Source organism: Eucalyptus grandis, chromosome 3 (assembly GCF_016545825.1).
Source record: "Eucalyptus grandis isolate ANBG69807.140 chromosome 3, ASM1654582v1, whole genome shotgun sequence".
In the NCBI taxonomy this organism is placed as follows: Eukaryota; Viridiplantae; Streptophyta; class Magnoliopsida; order Myrtales; family Myrtaceae; genus Eucalyptus; species Eucalyptus grandis.
The window spans coordinates 38856261-38875950 of record NC_052614.1 but is presented as its reverse complement, the minus strand read 5'-3'; the positions used below and the strand labels follow the sequence as shown (position 1 = coordinate 38875950).

At 40.3% G+C, this 19690-nt stretch overlaps 1 protein-coding gene across 1 annotated transcript; it reads left to right on the top strand.

Annotated features, from left to right (window-relative positions):
- The first annotated feature begins 7528 nt into the window (after positions 1-7528).
- Positions 7529-18227, top strand: LOC104437404 (cytosolic sulfotransferase 5). The gene is made up of 2 exons (XM_010050344.3): positions 7529-7747; positions 16745-18227. The coding sequence occupies exons 1-2, from the start codon at positions 7529-7531 to the stop codon at positions 17873-17875; spliced, it is 1350 nt and encodes a 449-aa protein (XP_010048646.2). The 3' UTR covers positions 17876-18227.
- The last annotated feature ends 1463 nt before the right edge of the window (positions 18228-19690 follow it).

Here is a 19690-nt window from a genome sequence, read left to right as displayed (position 1 = left end):
GGTTCCAATGAACCCACATATGTCTTGTCCTTATGGTTAACCTTTCTTTATGTATCACAAGACATATGCACAAGGTTAATAACCGGATGCCCGGATGCCCCTAGCCTTCACTCAAGGTTTATACAATCCCTTGAGACTTTATTAATATGTATTCAACATAATAACAATACATTCAAAAATATTTTATTGAATGCAAAAGTTGATACATATCAAACCGTTACAAAGTGTAACGAACACATATGAAACTTTTATCAAAGTAAAGCCAAAATAGCTCCCACTAAATAACAGTATCCAAAAAAACTCCTAGGCCCATGCTAATGACATGTCACTCAAATATACATGGGCGTAGGCCTTTAGTTAATGGATCTGCAACCACATCATCTGTGAAAATATGTTATATTATAAGTCACCTTTCTGTACCGTTTCTTTATGGTAAAAAATATTTGACCACCATATATTTAGACCCCTTTAGACCTCTGTAATAAATATATATATTACTTCAAATTTGTTATCTCAATACAACCGTATGGGTCTATTCATCAAGTTAAAACAATCAACTCCGTCATGAGGTTCTGGAGCCTAATAGCCCAAGTAACAATCTAAAAGAATGTTATCAACACTGTATACATAGTAGAAGATAACATAGAACTTTATTTACTGCACTTCCTACTAACATAAATTTGTATCTTGTTATTGATATTATATCATCCTAACAGCCAGCAAAGTTAACATATGAATACCTTACTCACTGCAAAAATTAAACTTGTCTGTAAATTAACATATATTATCTTGTCCTTTTAAGTACTTTAAAACCTTTTGGCAGCAACTCAGATCGCGTCCTGGATTCAACTTATATATGCCTAAAAGTCCCATCGCAAAGGCGATATTTAATCTAGTGCAAAATCAAAGCATACATTATACTGTTAAGTGCACTGACACAAGGTACACTATTTAATTAGATTTTCTCAATATCTAAATAAGGACAATGTGATAGATTTAGTCCATCACCCTTAACAACAGGAGCAATTCCCGGCTTGCAATGATGTATATTGAATATTTCCAATATATAATAAGCAAATGTCCTCCAAGAAAATCTAATATAATATGGCAAAAACAATCCTTACATACCTCAGTACAAAGGATATAAGATGTCTCAAGGTCACAAATTGTAAGCAAAATATCATGTATATAGAGTATGAGAAAAAACAAATTTCCTCCCATTGACCTTGTAGTATATTGAATTGCTTTGTTCCTAATTGAACAAGATAACAATACTATAAAACTTTAATAATATTGTTTGGAAACTTGCTTAAGGCCATGAATTAGAACTTTTCAGTCTATACACAAGTTTACTTGAATCTGCTGCAAAATCATCCAATTGGACAATATAGATTTTGTATCTATTTGGCATAACTTTATATCAAAATAAATTATCAATGCCACGTTCACTCTGAAAGAATATTTAAAGAAATAATTATTTCTTCACTATAAACAATACACCCCTATTTCAGAGTGAAAACATTATTATCTTTTTTTTTCTATGGCATTTTATCACATACTTAATTGAGAACAAGAAACAACATTTATATAAGTTGCTAAAACAACCATGTCGTAGATATTGTAATCATGCTTTCACAAATAGACTATATAGTATGATGATATAACTGATCGTCTTTCCCTAACAAATCTCCTTAATAAAGCTGCAACCACTTTATTCTGCACTTGAGAGGTTTAAGAAAATTTCATTATAAACTATATCAAAAATAGTACCTTAAACCTCAACAAGTTTAGTCTATGGTATAGGAAATTCAATAATTGTCTATACCACAATTATCTGTATAGGCAAAGATAAAGACACAGTGATTTTCCATCGTACTATTATTCTTAATAGTCTAAGAGCAGCTATCATATACAATTACGTTGAACTGCATAAACTTTACAGTATGTGATTCCATAATACTTGTACCTTCTTTAGGGTCATAAAATTGATACTCCTTTGAACAATCTGAATAAGATACAAAATAATTCCAAGTGGATCTAAATTCCAACACACTTAATATTGAATTAGATAACCTCACTTCTGCATGATACTTCTAAATTTCATATGATTCAAGTAATTTATGTCCAATTTATAACTTAAAAGAAGTTTATGAAACAACTTTGATAAAATACACATTTTGTATGTGAAAAAATTGCTTTCATAATATCAGTCCACAAAAAACCAGATAAATTAGTCTTACTAATCATACTCATCACCATGTTCAATATGGTGCATTTATGCCTTTCGGCCAAGTCTTTTTGTCAGAATTTTCGGGTATAGTAATTAAATTACCACTCTAGAATCTACCAAGTATTTGACAAATGACCCTTTAAGCTATTTCGCATCGTCATACTTGCCAAAATACTCATGGCCACTGTTAAACCTGACAACCATTTAAGACTAATTGTAATTGTTTTATTTTTTATCTCGGTCATTTTCCTTAAATAGAAAACTTTCGGAAACAATCTTTTAATCATATACGAGATGTATATGTCATTAGGACTTAAACACAATCTTTACAGATGTGTCCTAATTTCAATATCAGACAAGACATAATTTTAAGCAACTAAGGCTTCCATCATCTTATAGCAGTGTAGTCCGCAGGCAAACCTCTTTTCAAGTGTTCCAGAATGGAACGCTTCATGAACAGTAAGCAAATTCAATTGCTCTTTTCTCAAGCAACAAATCATATGTTCACAACTTCAAATTTGAAGCAGTAAAAACCTCAATAATAATGAAGTTATTAATTACAGAAAATGTAACTGAAAATCAAACAATGTATATAATTAGCATCATGTGAGTACTGTGTAACTTGACGTACAAGTACACATCCAGAGAGTTACATGCATAATCATATAATCACCTTTGGTAGAATACATGACATGCAGTTGTACACTCCCCACATGATAGCGGTTATAAGAATATATTCCAATTCTTCGTGAATTCATCACCTTTGGGCATATGAACCACTAGAATCAGTCACTCCTCCACCACACTATCATGTATCCCTCCATGAACTAATACACAATCACCTCCTTTGGGAGTATGACTACGAATTAGATCAAGAGACATCCCAATCATTATATGAGACCGAAATTTCTCAAACCCAATCAAGTGTGCCACTTTGGCGGTCACTACTCAATTGAATCATTAAAATTCTCTCATACTAGGGATATAAACTTTACTTATCACATACACCATATATATGTGATTTTAACTTTAATGATAGGGGCATCATATCACCAAAATCACATATCATACTAATTACACTACTTTATTCATTAATAAAATTAATCATATATATATACAGCGAACCTGAAAGGTAGATTCCAATGAGATCATTGATCACAGTAACACAAGAAACTTCTCATAACAGAGAATAAAACATCTCTTATGTACCCCAATTACATATTACCAGAACAACATAAAAAGAATGTTGACCTAAAATATCTCTCACAAATTAACATCAATAGTAATACATGGTACACCAAATCGACAAGCTTGACAGCTATTATCACTCATGAGTTCATAAGGCAAAAATGACTCCAAGGCCAACAACTGATTTATTAATCAATTTTAGGTAACAAATATCATTACTTCAACCGGTGGCCTATAAATTAAGTCAAACAACAGAACTAAATATCTAAACTATAACAGTAGATACTATTGCTCTGCATAAATATTGTCATACTCCTTAACCATAAAAATATTCAACTTGATAGACATTAACAAGTGACCAGATGAGTTCATGTACAATATGCAGTAACTTAATCGACATGCATTACCCACATACAGCAGATATGTTAATCAGTACAATCAGTTTGGTCACGAGTTCTTAAGACGTCCATCATTCAAAGATTACCAGCGTGACTTGAGCAACAAAAGTTTTATAATCTTTACTGTTTCTCATCAGCTCAATACATAGCTCAATTACTATTCCATAATGGTTATATCTCATTAAGCCAGCTTCAGTTCACAATAAAGTTTGATTTTTATTGATGAATCACACATTTATAATGATTATGTGATAATATACCAGTAACCCAACACTTGTATTTCCAAAATCACAGAAAATACAAGAAAAATACGCAAAAATACACTAAAAATACACGTATTTAGGGCTTTGTATGTATTTTCACATCCATAAAATAATCAAACATATAAAATATATATACCACGAGATAGGAAATCACCATACGAGTCCAACGCCGCCAACCACGCACCGATCGGAGCCTCCACGCACCCACACGCGCCGCCTGAGTGCGCCGCCCGTGGAGCTCATGTGCGGCGCGCATTCGATGCCCAGGCGGCGCGTGGCCTCGCGTGGGGGTGCGTGCGGCCTCCTCTGGCGACGCACCACCTACCGTCTTGCTCGTCTCGTCGAGCCCAGTCCGAATTTGTGATTTTATTTTATTTTTATTTAACAAAAAGTCTTGAAAATCACAAATTAGGGCAAAAACTTTATGCGTTCAAGTTCTAGGGTTACGGTTGCTCTGATACCACATGTTGGACGCAAATTGCGCAACCCCAAGATCTCCATAACTAGAACAAGAACATGCATAATTGAGTAGAAAGATTAACGCACCTGTTTTGGGATCCATCGAACATAAAGCGGAAGCAGAAAAGGGATTACCCATATATATCAAGGGGATCCACTCATCAAGTCCTTCTCCTCTATTGCTCTCCATATCACTGGCTCAATGAGGCAGCCCCCTCACGTTCAGCTTTAGGTAAATGCCCCTTAGGTGATGATACATGTGAGAATTTGGGTTAGAGGAGAGACTTGAGCACTATTTATAGAGTTTCCAGCCAGTCCCTCTCATTATGGGCCAGGCTCAACTCGGCCCACACTAGCCAGCCCATATTAGACTAATTAAGAAACCTTCTATCTCACCTTAGACCAACTTTGTTTTACGGTAACCGTAAAAATAGTAAATTACAATATCAATTAATTTAGTCCACATTAGGAAAACTCTTACACCCTTTGCCATATAGCTTGGTTTGCAAGTCAAAAATCTTTTCAATTCGGCCAATCCGAATTTCTGTTTGTTTTCCGAAACGTCCGAATCGATTTTTCGTAAAAATCCCAAAATCATCGAAAAATTTTCGGAGGATGAGTCATCGTTCCTAAAATAGATCGTGACATCACATAATTTTCAATTTCTAAAATCGGATTCAAATTCGTGGTTAATTTCAATCTGGCGCACTTTTAGCGTGAGCTAATCTCTGGATAACTTTTAGGAATTTTTGGTGAAATTGACCTGTGATCGATTTATTCTCGAGTCACAAAGTACATTTTCGACTCATTGGCGACTCTCGGTTAGCTTGAAAATCTTGAGGTTTGAATTACAGACACTAGGTACCAAAACGATAGAAAAATCGGTCTAGTGCCGATCAACGAGTATTTTGCAATAAGGTGGAATCACCCACACTCTGATCACATATCTCAATTGAATCGACCTATCTCTGGTCTCTAATCGATTTCTGACAGTGCCATAATGACTCTTGTAGACCAACACGGTCGAGCAGTCGATTCCTGGTCGAATTCTCAAGTCCATTGTATTTAGATTCCTTAATTATTCCGCCAGATAGTCCAGTTATCTCATGAGTGATCAACTCAGAGAATAACATTATCAGTGTGTCGATGAAATGCTTGATTTATTTAATTGAAAACGAAATCTGAAAATTCAGGCTGTCACAAGGTCAATCATGCATCCATAGCTCTCACTAGTTGGAGTGATGCTGTAACCTTTGCTCATACGTCCGAACAAGCGCCATGCTCCATTAATTAGACACTTCCGATTGCAGACCATTGGACCTCCAATAAACGTCACAGCATTTGGTTGGGGCCCCTATTTTCCATCTCGTAGAAAAACTGCAGCCCAGTTTCATTCTCACCATTGACAGAAAACCCCAACATCATTGCACTCCAAGTTGTCAATATCTTTAAGAGGCATTTGGTCAAACACTTCTTTGCGCGAATCCGACGAACCCACATGTGACAAGAAAATAATCAATGCAATTCGTGGCCCAAGTTCGTAAACAATGCCACTCTCATCTATGTACTTATGAACCCATTTTCCTTCTTTAGAGGCTTCCACAATAGCACGGCACAATAGCACGACGCTAAGTACGCTAGCCTAAAGAGATCCACTTAATTTAACCGCTCGTTCCTAACGTAGCTAGAGATCAAGGCACTGTAGGAAACATCATTTTCCCTGGCACTGAATCGAACAGCCCTCGAGCTTCCTACATGAGGCCGATGCTACAATACCCAGTGATAAGGCTCGTCCAGCATTGAACTCTGATCAGACAGGCGATGAACAACACTCGCAGCCCAATGCCTTTCGGCACATGCTTATCGGAGAACCCACCACGTATGCATCACAATCTCGCCCGAACTTCATAGCCCGGTGGCGAAGTTGGCCAAGCAAAGGAAGAGCGAGTGCCATGGCCCGACCAGTGAAGTGGAAGTGTGGGCATATGGCGAGCTTAGACAGAGACCAGCCTTCCCACGTTCGAAGTACCCCCAAGAAACCCATCATCCCGACTCCCAAATCGAAGACAATGGCGGTGGGTGAGTGGGAACACGAGAGAAAATGCGCGCCGCGTAGTTCATGTGGCTGCAAACGGAAGCGAGAGAGGTCGGAGATGATGGCGTGGGTGGTCGGTCGATGGTTGAGCATCTTCGGAGAAGGTTGAGCGTGTGATATATTTATTCTATATATGTCTTCTTCTTCTTTTTTTAATAGAGAAATTATATATTATAACCGTCCATTTAACACCCCTATTCTATATTTGTCTTTAAACATTTTGGCTGTGTTCACAGCCAATTTTATTATGGAAATAGCGAGTTTCAAGAAATTGAAACCTAATATGATGGGAGAATCATTTTATGCCATTTAGAACACAAAGGGAATAAAAAGTTATCGTGATTTATTTCTTGATCAGTCCGCCCACAATCAACTTTGGTCACAAAATATATCATATTTGAGCGTAATAATTATTGATCACACTTTGTAAGAGAAAACTGTAATCCACGCGCAATTGCATGACGGATCAATCTACCATAATCAACTTTGCCCACTCAAAGTATACCTTGATATATACGAATATAGATATAAACAGAATAAAACATTTCCTATATAACCACAGTGGAGAAAGAAATGAAACAAAAAAAAAGTTGAAGACGTTAGGACTGGGCTTCAAAAGAAACACTCACCAAGGATTGATGCTCCATTCGTTTCGCAGAAAATAACTTCCAGGAAAATATTTTCCGAATTTTCCGGTGTTCGGATGGCGGAAAATACACGGTCAACGGAAAATATTTTCCGTTGACCGGAAAATCCTTCTTGAAGTCACGGAAAATGACTTCCTCTTTTCAAAAGAGGAAATCATTTTCCGCACCTCTCACGCGCTCCCGCTGCTCTCTCCTTCCTTCATCAGTTCACGTTCTCTCTCTCTCTCTTTCTTGCTCTCCCTGCTGCAATGGCTTTGACAACGTCCTTCTCCGGGATCAGCCTCCGCCCTCCCCGGCCGCTCCTGCCCGCCTGCTCCGGCCGGGGCGCCGCCGCCGCCGCCGCGCTCCGCTTCCCCGGCAGCTCGAAGCCGCTCGTGAGGATCCGGCTCAAGAGGGAGCACCGCGGCGACGCCGGGAGGCTCGCGGGGAGCCCGCCGTCCAGGCCGCTCGTCGTGCGGCCGCGAGCCGTGAGCTCGTCGGATCGGCGGCGGAGCTCGCGGCTCGCCGGATCTAGCGGCGAGCTCGGGCTCTCGATCCGGGTGAGCTCGAGCTTTGTCGCTAGATCCGCGCGCTCGGGTGAGATCCGGTGAGCCTCGAGCTCGCCGGATCGGCGGCGGCGGAGCTCGCGGCTCGCCGGATCTAGCGGCGAGCTCGGGCTCCCGATCCGGGCGAGCTCGAGCTGTCGCGCGGATTCGGCGAGCTCGGGTGAGATCGGCCGAGCCTCGAGCTCGCCGGATCTGGCCACCGGGTCTTCGTCGGCTGCTGGGCAGCCGGCCATCGTCGGGCAGGAAGGAGGCGGCGGCGGCGGAAGGAGGAGGAAGAAGGAGGAGGAAGGAGGTGACGGCGGACGAAGCTGCTCGGGAGGAATCGGGAGGAAGAAGGAGGAGGAAGGAGGAAGGAAAAAAAAGAAATAATAAATAATAAAAATTTCTATTTTAAAAAATATAAATAATTAAAAAAATCATTTTTTAAAAAATATAAATAAATAAAATAAATTTTTGGTCAATTAAAAATATTAAAATTCAATTTTTGATAATTTTTTTCAGGAAAATGTTTGAGCTAACGAACAAAGTGGAAAATATTTTCCACTCAAATTTTAGATTTTGGCCGAACACCGGAAAATAAAGTCATTTTCTGGAAAACAACTTCCGGGAAAATGTTTTCCGGAAACATGATATTTTCCGTGAAACGAACGGAGCCTCAATTTCTCGAGAGAAATAGAGAGAGTCTAATTGCGTAGAATAATAAAATTGTAAACATAAAATAAAATTTTTCATTGGTCATCAAACAAAAGAAATACTAATTTAAGATTAAGTCTCATTAAAAGATATGTTTGACCCATGAATTCTATATGCTCTTTTAAGTTAAATGACTTTCAAAGGGTGATTCTTGCACTTGTGAGCCCTTTTTAAAATGATATAAACATGTATCGATCATCGTCAATCCAAGAAAACGGCTGCGCTTTAATAGATTTTACATCTTATACCATGTTGAAACCAACATTTTTCCTTCTGGTTGTTGCTTCTCCAAAACGGCATGTCCCTTTAAAGAGGAAGCAACTAATTGTACTCAACAATTTCTAGATGCATACCTCTAAAAGAGAAATTGGTTTACGTCAATAAATCTTTCAAATTCAAATCTCGAGAGAACCATCAAGGGAAAAAAAAAATCGATCAGGTCTGAATGATTTAGACTGCACCTAGAACTGAATCGATTATCAATGATTCACTAGGAATTGGACTAGTGCTCACCCCTAGATAGTATGTCTGAATGTAAAGAATTTGTGCAACCAACTAAGATCTTTGGTTTTACGTACCAGTGAAAATGATTTTCCTGAATAAGTCAATTGAAAACTTTAGTTGTGGTTACAGAAATTTCTAGGAAGAGTTTAACTAAGCGATGCAAATATTTTTTAACTGAACACCGGTCGCGAAGGTCCATAGGTGTAGAGAGCAAAGCTCAAGCCATATGTGTTCTTGTTTTCTTCAACTAGTTAATTGATAACCTTCTACCATGTCTTTATTCATATAAAAGAAAATACTTTTAATACCTTCGCTAAGATTTCAAGCAAAGTTTAGAGTTCCAAGGCATTGGAGTTTACTATATCTGTTTTTGTTCAAGAATCTAGCCTTGCGCAAAAATAGAATTCCGAGAATACAACCCTTTCGATGTCTTGCCGAAATAATTCATGCTTAGCACATCAACAAACACAATAAAGTGATCCAAATGCTGCATCTTCTCGATAGTCTCTTTTATGTGCATTCTCGATAGCGTTGACTTATGTGCATTCATCACTACGTGAAAAGAATAAAAGAAACTTTTGAGCTCTAGTCGAGCTCTCGTTTTTACTCGAACCAGTCACATGCCAATAATAAAAACAAGGCAAAAATCAAATTGCAGAGAGGACGAGCAGTTAGTAGTTTCTCTTCCACAATGGTCCAGAGGAACTCTGCTGCTTCTCTGTGCGCCGTATTGCTGGGGTACCCTTGGATCTATAACCACCTGATCAACAGCTTCCGATGAATTCTCCACAGGTGGCTTAAGAGGCCAAAAATTTCCATTCCTAGGGATTAAAGATGCTGGAAAATTCCCGTCATGGCGCCATCCCTGACCTCGGTTCTGTGTGCTTGTCTGTCAATCTATGCCTTGACCCACTTGACCTCAACCCCTCAAGTTTAAAGGAGTCTTACCTGGTAGGGGAGCAAGAATTAGTCCTTAGGTATCAAGAACTCTTTGGGGACAGAATCCATGTCCACGTAACAATTTTTGGCTTTAGCATCAGCACTCCGCACAGCCCAGTCATCAGACTGAATCAAAGGTTTGTGTTTCCCATTACCTAATAAGAGTAAAAGACACTAAAACAATCACAATCTATCCTTGTAAGTGACAAATAAACAGGACACAGAGTTGGCCATAAAGACAAAGGTATACAACAGGGCTGATGAAACCATACCTTAGATGCTCCTATATACCGAGTAAACATGGGTGTCGTGTGGTAAGAGACAGAACCACCTCAGTGGGATTCCCGACCATATGTAATATCACAAATTAAGGTCTAAGCAATGGATCTCTGTAACATATTTAATCATGTTACTTGACCAGTCTCACTATCGATTAGGCGTTCTTGGTAATAGTAATTGGAAGGGACATCATGGATTTGTTAATGTATCCTATACTGAACAGACAACAACATTGTTGCGGAATCCAGCTTGCTGAAACAGCAACAGAAACATCGAGTAGCACCAAGAGAAACGGAAGGAAGAACTGCCACTTGATTGGCCTGCAATGCCTCATCAATGACTGCCATTTCGAAACCATGAGAAAGGCGAGAGAATAAATTTCTACCACTGCTTGACAGGGTAGTGAAGACAATCTCAGCTTCATATGAGATCCATTTTTCAAAGAAGCAGAAACATTTTCTTGAACTATGTGATGTGATTTGCATATGGATTGATGGATCTAAATTGCCAATCAAGCATTGATGCTACGCTTAGTATCATATAGGAATAAATTGACTCATCTGAATTCTCATCGTTGAATCATGCTACATTTTTCATACTACCTAGCAGAATTCCACTTCGCTTTTAATAACCCTTGATGACAGAAATGCAATGCAACTCATGCATACATATGATTAGCATTACATTGATCAAATTTTGGTTCTTCGAAAACCCCAACTCTCTGTACCATCCCCACCACGACACTCAAGAGGGAATGTGACATCCTGAAATTCGAGCTCTTTGTGAGAGAAATGAATGTGAATTTTGCCAATGCATTGTTGGTTGATCTCACTTGGAATTGATTACTCCTGAGATACTAACCTTGAGGGGAAAGGCTAATGAGGACAGAACTCGTACGACTAAATAACTTGACTTGGGAAAACGACTTGACCGTGAGACTTGTGTGAGAACGATCCTGTAGATAGGCAGGCTAAATTTCAAGGATGACTAGAAGTCGATTTGCGAACATAACATAATGGAACGACGGGTGATTCCGTTTACTGTTATTGAGCTCGTGAACGACCCTATCTCGATCCTTAATAATCGTATACTTTGAAATAAGAATCTATCATCCGCAATTTCATGTAGTCAAGGACGTCCATGTGTCGAGATGTCTTGAACGTGGTTTGGCACGAGTCGGTTACGCGTGAATCCTCAAAGTTGCCCGTTAGTCTGAGTTGTACCCAAAATGGCATTGGACGAAATTGACATGGCATGAGAACTAAAGATTGGACTTCGAATTATCGGTAATGTTTGGATGGACTTTGGATGATGCGACTTCGATAGTCAACAGTGCCAAGCAAGCCGAGTGTGGAGAAAAAAGACTTGAGAACCGAGAAGGCAAACCTATGAGGACGTGGGCCGAGTAAAGCCAGTGTGGGCCTTACGCCCAACGTAGGATAGCCATGGTGGGCCTAGGGCAAGAAAGTGAGCCCATTGGGCCAAAAACCACTATTCCTCCTTCCAAGCCCATTACCAAACCTTAAGCCCATTTGAGCCCAACCAATTCTTGAGCCTGTTACTATTCATTTCCAAGCCCATTTCTTAGGCCCGCCCATCAAATTCGGCCCAAGGGAAAATTGGGAATTTGTGCAAGGGGAAATTACCATTTTGCCCCTAAAAGCAAGTGGATAAAGGCAAAACAAGAGAGAGAAAGATGAGGTGATGTGCATGGGGATTTGGGGCTTTGATGAGGTTTGACAGCAGTTCAATCCTCTCTCTCTCTCCTCCTCCTTCAGCCCAAATTGTCGAGCTCCTCTCTCCCTTTGTTCCACCTTTCTTCTTGCTTCTGTTCTAGCAAACCTTCCTCCAAAGATTTGAGTTGATTGTTGGCTTTCAGGACGAATCAACTCCCGTGCCACCCACCACTGTGTCAAGGACACCTAGACCATCTGCCTGGAGTTGACTGTTTGCCAGTCGGAGCCGTCGTTTAACCCGCCGGTTGGCCAGAAGCCAATGCTAGTCCGACTGTCTAGTCATGTTCTGCTCCAGTTGACCTTTCTTCGAAAACCCAAGTTAAAAGTTACATTCCCGTGCGAATTAGCTCACACTCCACCCACCACCGTGACCGGCACATCTAGACCGTATCGAAACACCCCCGCCGCTCGTCGGAACGATCTGCCAACCATCCCGTTTGCCGGACCGCCTGGTTCCGCTTGTTTCACCTTTGCAGCTCGTTTTCTCCCATTCTGACCCTTCCTCCACTCATCCCAACCTCTAGCAACTCCCCCTTGACCCCTAGGTTCCGCCGGTTGCCGGCCAACCCCTTGCCGGAGCTCCGATGAAGCCGTTTCACTCATTTTCCTCCTCTGCTGTTCGGTTTCTTGGAATTGCTGAGGGAGTTCGAGCTTGTGGCTGTTGTTTTAGCCTTGGGACCACCTTGGATCGTTGTTGTTGACGTCTCGGTGCATCGCCTCCGACGTTGTCGCCGCGTGCGTGTCTTCGGCACGTTTAACGGGTGAGTGTAGCTCCTAAACCTCAGTTTAGTGCCTAAACTTGCTTAGGGTTGGTTTAATTAGTGGTAATTCTAGTTTAGAAGATTTAATTGAGTTATATTAGTCCTAATATAGGTGGTTAGATTAGTGGCTAAGATTAGTTTAGTTTAATTTTACTTTATTGGCTTAAATGTGGTTTATGTGCTTAATTAGGCTTGTTTAACCTTAATGGATTAATTGCTTGTTTAAATTAGTGTTTTTAATGAATTTTGGATTTAATTTATTAATTATTAAATTTTGGAATATATTGTTCACGACACAATTCACACGCACTGTACATGAAACACTGTTTATGCGCACTGTTCATGCGCACTATTCACACGAGAATGAAAAGTGTCTAATTGCATGTATTTTAATCGCATGTATTTTAATCATATGATGTGATTTGAGTATATACATGCATGAGCATCAGTATCAATTGAGTGAATTTCACAAAAAAGGAATAATGGATTGTCTGAGGGACATTAGAGATGGACCGTTTTTATGAGAGAAGGATTTGAGGAGGCATGTTCGCATGATCAAATGTTGGACCCTCACCCAACGGGAGTTTGGGGACCGATGTTCCTTTTGGGAAAACTGTCTGAACGGGAGTTCGAGATGTAGCCGTGCCCGACGAGGCAGGATGAAGCTCGATCTTTTTATCGGTAGTCGTTGGGAGTTGGATGATCGCTAATTGGAAAGTTAGCAATGGCCGGGAGGTTATTAATAACTAGAGCACGCATGAGTGTTGAGGTGGATGAGCACTAATCGGAAAGTTAGTTATGGCCAGTAAGTCATTAGTAACTTGAGTACTCGTGAGAGTTGTGTTGGTTGGGCCTTACTATGGGGTAAAATTGTGTAGCGCGGTATGAGACGTGTCATAACGATTTTACCTTATAATCAGGACCTGTGTGATTGATTGATGCACGATAGGTGGCGCACTAAAGTGCAAGAACGTATGAGAATCATGACATCATTAGTTTCGGTTATATATGTTGATCACATTGTTTATGGCACGCACGCATGAATCAATAACATGCAAGGTGTGGCAATGGCCAAGTGAGATTGCTTGTGATGCGACTCATATGTGATTGATGAACTGCATCATCTAACGGCCAAGTGCATTGCGTGTTTTGTGCTGAGATTCAACGTGCACGGTATGGCATACCAGGTAAGGTTGCATGCAAACCGACTATGTAGTTAGTGGTTACCCTAGTTGTTGTGATTTGTTGATTGTTGGTTGTCAGTTGTGGTTGGTTTGTGGGGTGGTTCTGGAGAGATACCCTGAGTTGAGTTGGTGTTCTAATCGAGGGCTTAAGGGATTTCAGGTTCTTAGGATGGCACTTCCGCCAATGAGGTTCAGTATCCCTAAGGACTGGGATACTTTGTGACGCGCCACCGCTTCTCGGGTCGAGCATACCTGTACGAGAAGTATCTCACTACCATCTGGGTGGATGAGGGACCAAGGCAATGGACACCGCTTCCCAGGTCGAGCATACCTGTACAAGAAGTATCTCACTACCATCTGGGTGGATGAGGAACCAGGGCAATGGATACCCCATAGGTTCTTGGCATGATTCATCTGGAATGGAGATATGTTATTCGGTCCTCTGCAAGGTTTTGACAGGCCACTTGGTAGGGGCCTTGAGGACGATGATTAGGATCTCATGGAGCTGGACCCTCCTGACAGCACAGTGGAGAATCCTGGCCTCGCTTCACCAGCATCAGACCCGTGTGGCTCCAACTATGAATCGACGGGGTCTAAGTCCTTTGGATCCGAGTGACGGTAGGATCGAGCCCGAGAGTTCTTTTTGGTGTATAGATTGGGTTAGCCTAGACTAGTCTCTTTTTGGTCTAGCTTAGAGGATGGATCGGCCCCTCTGTTGGGCTTGTAAATTAGAAATGATCCTCCGTAGGTTAATCCAATATGAAAATGTAAAATGTGTATATATGAGTAGAGGTTGTATTTCTGCTGTTCATCTCACTATCCCTATTTGATTGCTTGATTGTCTGTTGATGAGGAGATGGTTCGTTTTCCGCTTGCGCATAATGAAAGATTAAAAATGAAAGGGGTAGCGATGAGTCCTGGGACATCGCTTTCTATCGACCAAGGAAGGGATTGTTGCGTGCCCGGGGTTCGGGATGTGACAGGAAAGCAACTCACGAGTGTTGATTAGCACAAACTATCATCTTCCCAATTGCGTGCGACACAACTTACTCCGGCAGAAGAGACCGAAGAGGGATAGATGAACTGTGCAGTGGACTAAGAGGGGGCGTAAAACCACCGCCAGAGAAAGCAGCGGCGGTGCCCTCGAATTGGCTTCCAAATGTGGCCATCTTCTCTGTTTTGTTTCCCTTTTTATTTTTTTTTCACTTGATCAAGAGGGAATTGTTTCCATTGTTGGTTCATTCGATCCTCGGATTTTTTTTTTCCTGTTATGGAGCTTCTTTTTCCGTCTGTTTCTCGATGTACTTCCATAAGATTCCACGAAAGATTTCCTGGGTTTTCTCGTGCTTGGGTTTCAACGTTACTCGCGAAATCTTGTTCAACCCACTCTTGGTAGCAACAACACAGAGAAGATAGTCTATTGCGGATACAGTTTGAGGCTAAAGACAAGAAATTCCGATTTTTTAGGCCCACCGACCGCTGTCTTTAATTTCTCGGTCAAGTGGCACCATTTGCTAGTTTTCGTTGATCAAAATCAATTTTGAGTTGTTTAACTGGACACATCCACTTCTAATGCTCAATTTTGTGGGCAAACATCACAAAAAATCTCATACTATTCGCACTGTGGCATAAATACCCAAAGCTTTTTATTTTTATTTTTTATATATATCACAAAAAGTTAATAAACTTGCCCACTGTGACACAAATACTTCTGACTTTTTTTCGTGTCACAAACAAATCCAATGTATATATAAATATTTTATATTTCAGTTCTATTCAGAGTATATTTGTCACAATTGGCAAGTTTAGGATTTCTACTAATAAAAAAAAATTAGGGTATTTGTGTCATGGTTGGTATAATTTGAGTTTTCTGAGGTATTCATCCTTATTTATTTATTTATTTATAAGCAATGCTTTATTTGCTTTTTTGAGCATGGGTTTTTTATTCAATCATGTGATTGAGATGCGTTTGTTTTTATTTATTAATATAACTGAAAAAAAATATTTGATCACGGATGCTGAGAGAAAGTGTGCGTGCCCACTCTAGCATTATTAATCCTTGTTAGTTGATATCTAGCCTTAATCATGTAATAAAAATTGCGAATAAAGTGTGGGGCAGTGAGAGTACTTTGTGTTATATATAGAGTGGTTAGGATTTGGTTTTATACACCTAATCTAGTGCCTTGTCTGATAGTGTAAATGAAAGTTCCACGTTAAACACGTGCATTTGAACACAGCCAAAAAAATAGATGATGAGTACACATACAAGTATCTTGACGTTGTAGCTATAAACGAGTAAAGAATTCAACATATGGGCTTGAGGTTTCATGCTCTTGACGTTGTGACTCTCATGTGCTAATAAATGTCCACCAAATGGTTCATTGACTTGATACTACACACCTAACTAAAGCAACATATCTTTCTCCATCCCTACTAAAGCCAGACCTCCATTAGAGAATTGCAAATAAGGATAAAACCCATTTGTAAATTTAACTAAGTTGAAATTTTTGCGATGTCAAATTATAATTGGATCTTCTAATTAGGGACGGAGGAAATAACATGGCCCTTAACTAAATATTTTTTATTTTTTGACAAAAAAAAAAGCTAAACAATTTTTGTTCATGTGCATGTTCAAAGTTCAAAGAAAAAGAAGATTTAATTGGATCAATATACCAATTTTCACTAATAAATAAAAAATTCAGAAGAAGCCGTTCAGGTGGAGTCTAAAAGTGATTTATTTATTTTTCCTACTATGAGGACCATCTCCATTTAATGTATAAATTGTAAGAGACACCCAGCACCATCTTCATGTTCTTTATTTAGACACCCAACCATTCACTCCAACCAACCTCCTCCTCCACCTACGCCACCACTACCACCACCATCACCACGCAACGCACCGCGGCCGCGGCCGCCACCATGCAACCCTCTCAACCTCCTCCTCTCAATGAAAATTACTTGCGAGACGACGTCAAGTCGCAAGAATGCGAAGACTTGCACTCCTCTCTCCCTTCGGAAGAAGACTGGGTCCCCACCTCTCTCCCTTCGGAAGAGGACTGTGTCCCCTCCACTCTCCGCTTGTACCAGGGCTTCTGGTTCCCCTCTTGGGTCTTGAACAGCGTCGTCGCTTGCCAAAATCACTTCCAAGCTCACCCCTCCGACATCCTCCTCGTCACCAGCCCGAAATGTGGCACCACCTGGCTAAAGGCCATCCTCTTCGCTCTCTTGAACCGTGCCAAGTACTCTGACTCCAACTCACAAAAACGCCACCCTCTCCTAACCCAAAACCCCCACGACCTCGTGCCCTTCTTGGAGTTCAGGCTCTATCTCCAGAATAAAAATCCTGATCTCACTGCTTTTGCATCCCCGAGGCTCTTGGCCACCCACTTGCCTTATTCCTCTCTTCCACGGTCGGTGAGGGACTCCAATTGCAAGCTGGTTTACTTATGTAGGAACCCTAAAGACACTTTCATCTCGATGTGGCACTACTTCAACAAGTTGAGGCCCGAAGAGAAGGGCCAGCTTCCACTCCCGGAGGGCCTCGACAAGTTCTGCCGAGGTGTGAACTGGTGTGGGCCTTATTGGGACCATGTGCTGGGTTACCACAAGGCGAGCTCGGAGATGCCCGAGAAGGTTTTGTTTGTGAAGTATGAGGAGATGAAAGCGGACCCGAGCGTTCAAGTGAGGAGGTTGGCCGATTTCATGGGGCGTCCATTCAGCGAAGAAGAACTGAGAAACGGGACCGTGGAGGGAATATTGAGGATGTGTAGCTTTGACAATTTGAGTGCACTGGAGGTGAATAGGAGCGGCAAGTTGCCATCTGGACTAGAGAAGAAGTGGTTCTTCAGGAAAGGCGAGGTTGGAGATTGGGTGAATTACATGAGCGCTGAAATGGGAGAGCAAATTGACGGTGTCATGGAAGAAAAGTTGCATGGTTCTGGTTTGAAGTTTTAGGACATATGACCCACTCGAAGATGTTTGGTTTGATGGTGGAAAAGAAAAATGTGTGTAAAAAGAAGAAAAAAGAAGCAAAAACGATTCGACTCTCCGCACTTTAGGGGGTCAATGTCTGGATGAAAGATCTTCAGTGGCATTGTCAGTCCTGGTTTCGTCTCCATAGTGAGATGCTTTAAGGTTGTGATTCTAGTCTTCATCTGTGTTTTGTACTATTGGCGTTTGGCAGAAGTTATTTGGCCAGTACGTAGCTGGCTAAACAAGAGCTGCCTAGCTGCTCCCTGGGAGCTTGTGGATGTATCTTCTGTTATTTATTTCAATTCCATTTTTCTTTTTCTCTTGGCTGTGTGAAGATTCGTGGCATACGGTATTAAATACAAAGCAGTTGTTTGGTAGGTTAAGCTACAAATTATATTTGTTAGATGGAAAATAAATTTGTTATCAAGCTTATCGGTTTAAATTGTCGGTTTTCAAAGTCATAAACTAAAACCAAACGAATAACCAAAGAAAAAAAATCCTAAACCAAAATTAAAACCCTAAAGTGCTAAACTGAGCTTATCAATTTTGTTCGGCTCGGTTGATCGTTTTTTTTTTCTGTTTTTCGTGAACAATCCTACCAGCATAGATCCTTGCCGAAGCTGGCCATGGTTGGGCTGTGGCCATACCCATGCGGTTTCTTCTATTTTTTTATTTTTTTTTTAACTTTCTTTCATTTTATTTTTTAAGAATTCATTAATTTTCATTTGTTCCTCTTGTTTATGTCTCTTTTAAGTGTTTTGATAAACCGGCTTGTAGTTTGGTTGACCCCCTTTTTATAATGTGTTAATGAGAATCAAAAATTAATTTTGTCATGCCCTTTAATTTACTTTGCCAATTGCTTGCCAAGTGATGTCTTTAGCTTCCGCGGCTTTAATCTTGTCCTCTTTTTGCTGATCGCGTGTTAACGGCCTAGCCAAGCCCACGTTCTTTCGATGCTAGACTTCAGCCTACCATCAATTTTTCCTTCCATAGATTGTGCGCATGAAGGAATCGAACCAAATGAAAAGAAGGCAAACGGTGATAGAAAACGAGGAAAAGAGGAAACGGAGAAGAGAGAGACAAAGCTTGAGCGCGCATCTCACGGGAAACTCGCTAAGCCAGGTTAGCCTCATTTTGCAAGGCCCAATAACTAATCGAACTCGTTATTCGTCTAATTGAAATAATTTTCGGAATTAGGCCACAAATTGGAAGTTTAAGTGAATTTTGAAACGCGATTAAGGAGTTATTAAGTTATGGATTTATATGGAAATGGTCCTGTTTTGTGTGGGCAAAGTTGTTAGCCCACCACAATCAATGAGTTTGAAAGAGAGCCCCAAGATTTGACATGTGCTCTCATATCATAGAACAATACCTAATCATAAAATTTAAACCATTAAATGAAAGGTGACTACAAGTATACAAAACATATCATAACTATAACTTAAGTGATTTAGAACTATACTTAATAGTTTGAATGGATGAGACACCAAATAATTATACTGATGGAGGTAAAAGATTTCATTCCATTTTGGGGTATCTTCACATAATAAAATTCAACTCCAACTTTACAGAATCCTGCAATTTTTATTCAATTACAGAAATTAATTAAAGTGGCCCAATTGCATCATGGTGAGAGGATCCAATTCAAAGACATGTAGTTAATAACTCACCGTTGTCCACATCTGCAATAGCCTTCCTAACTAGCCATGTCACATAAGACAGTTGATATTCACGTTAATAATTACTAGTAAAAATTAGCTGGAATGATTATATTGACAAAACATCGAAAGATTTAAG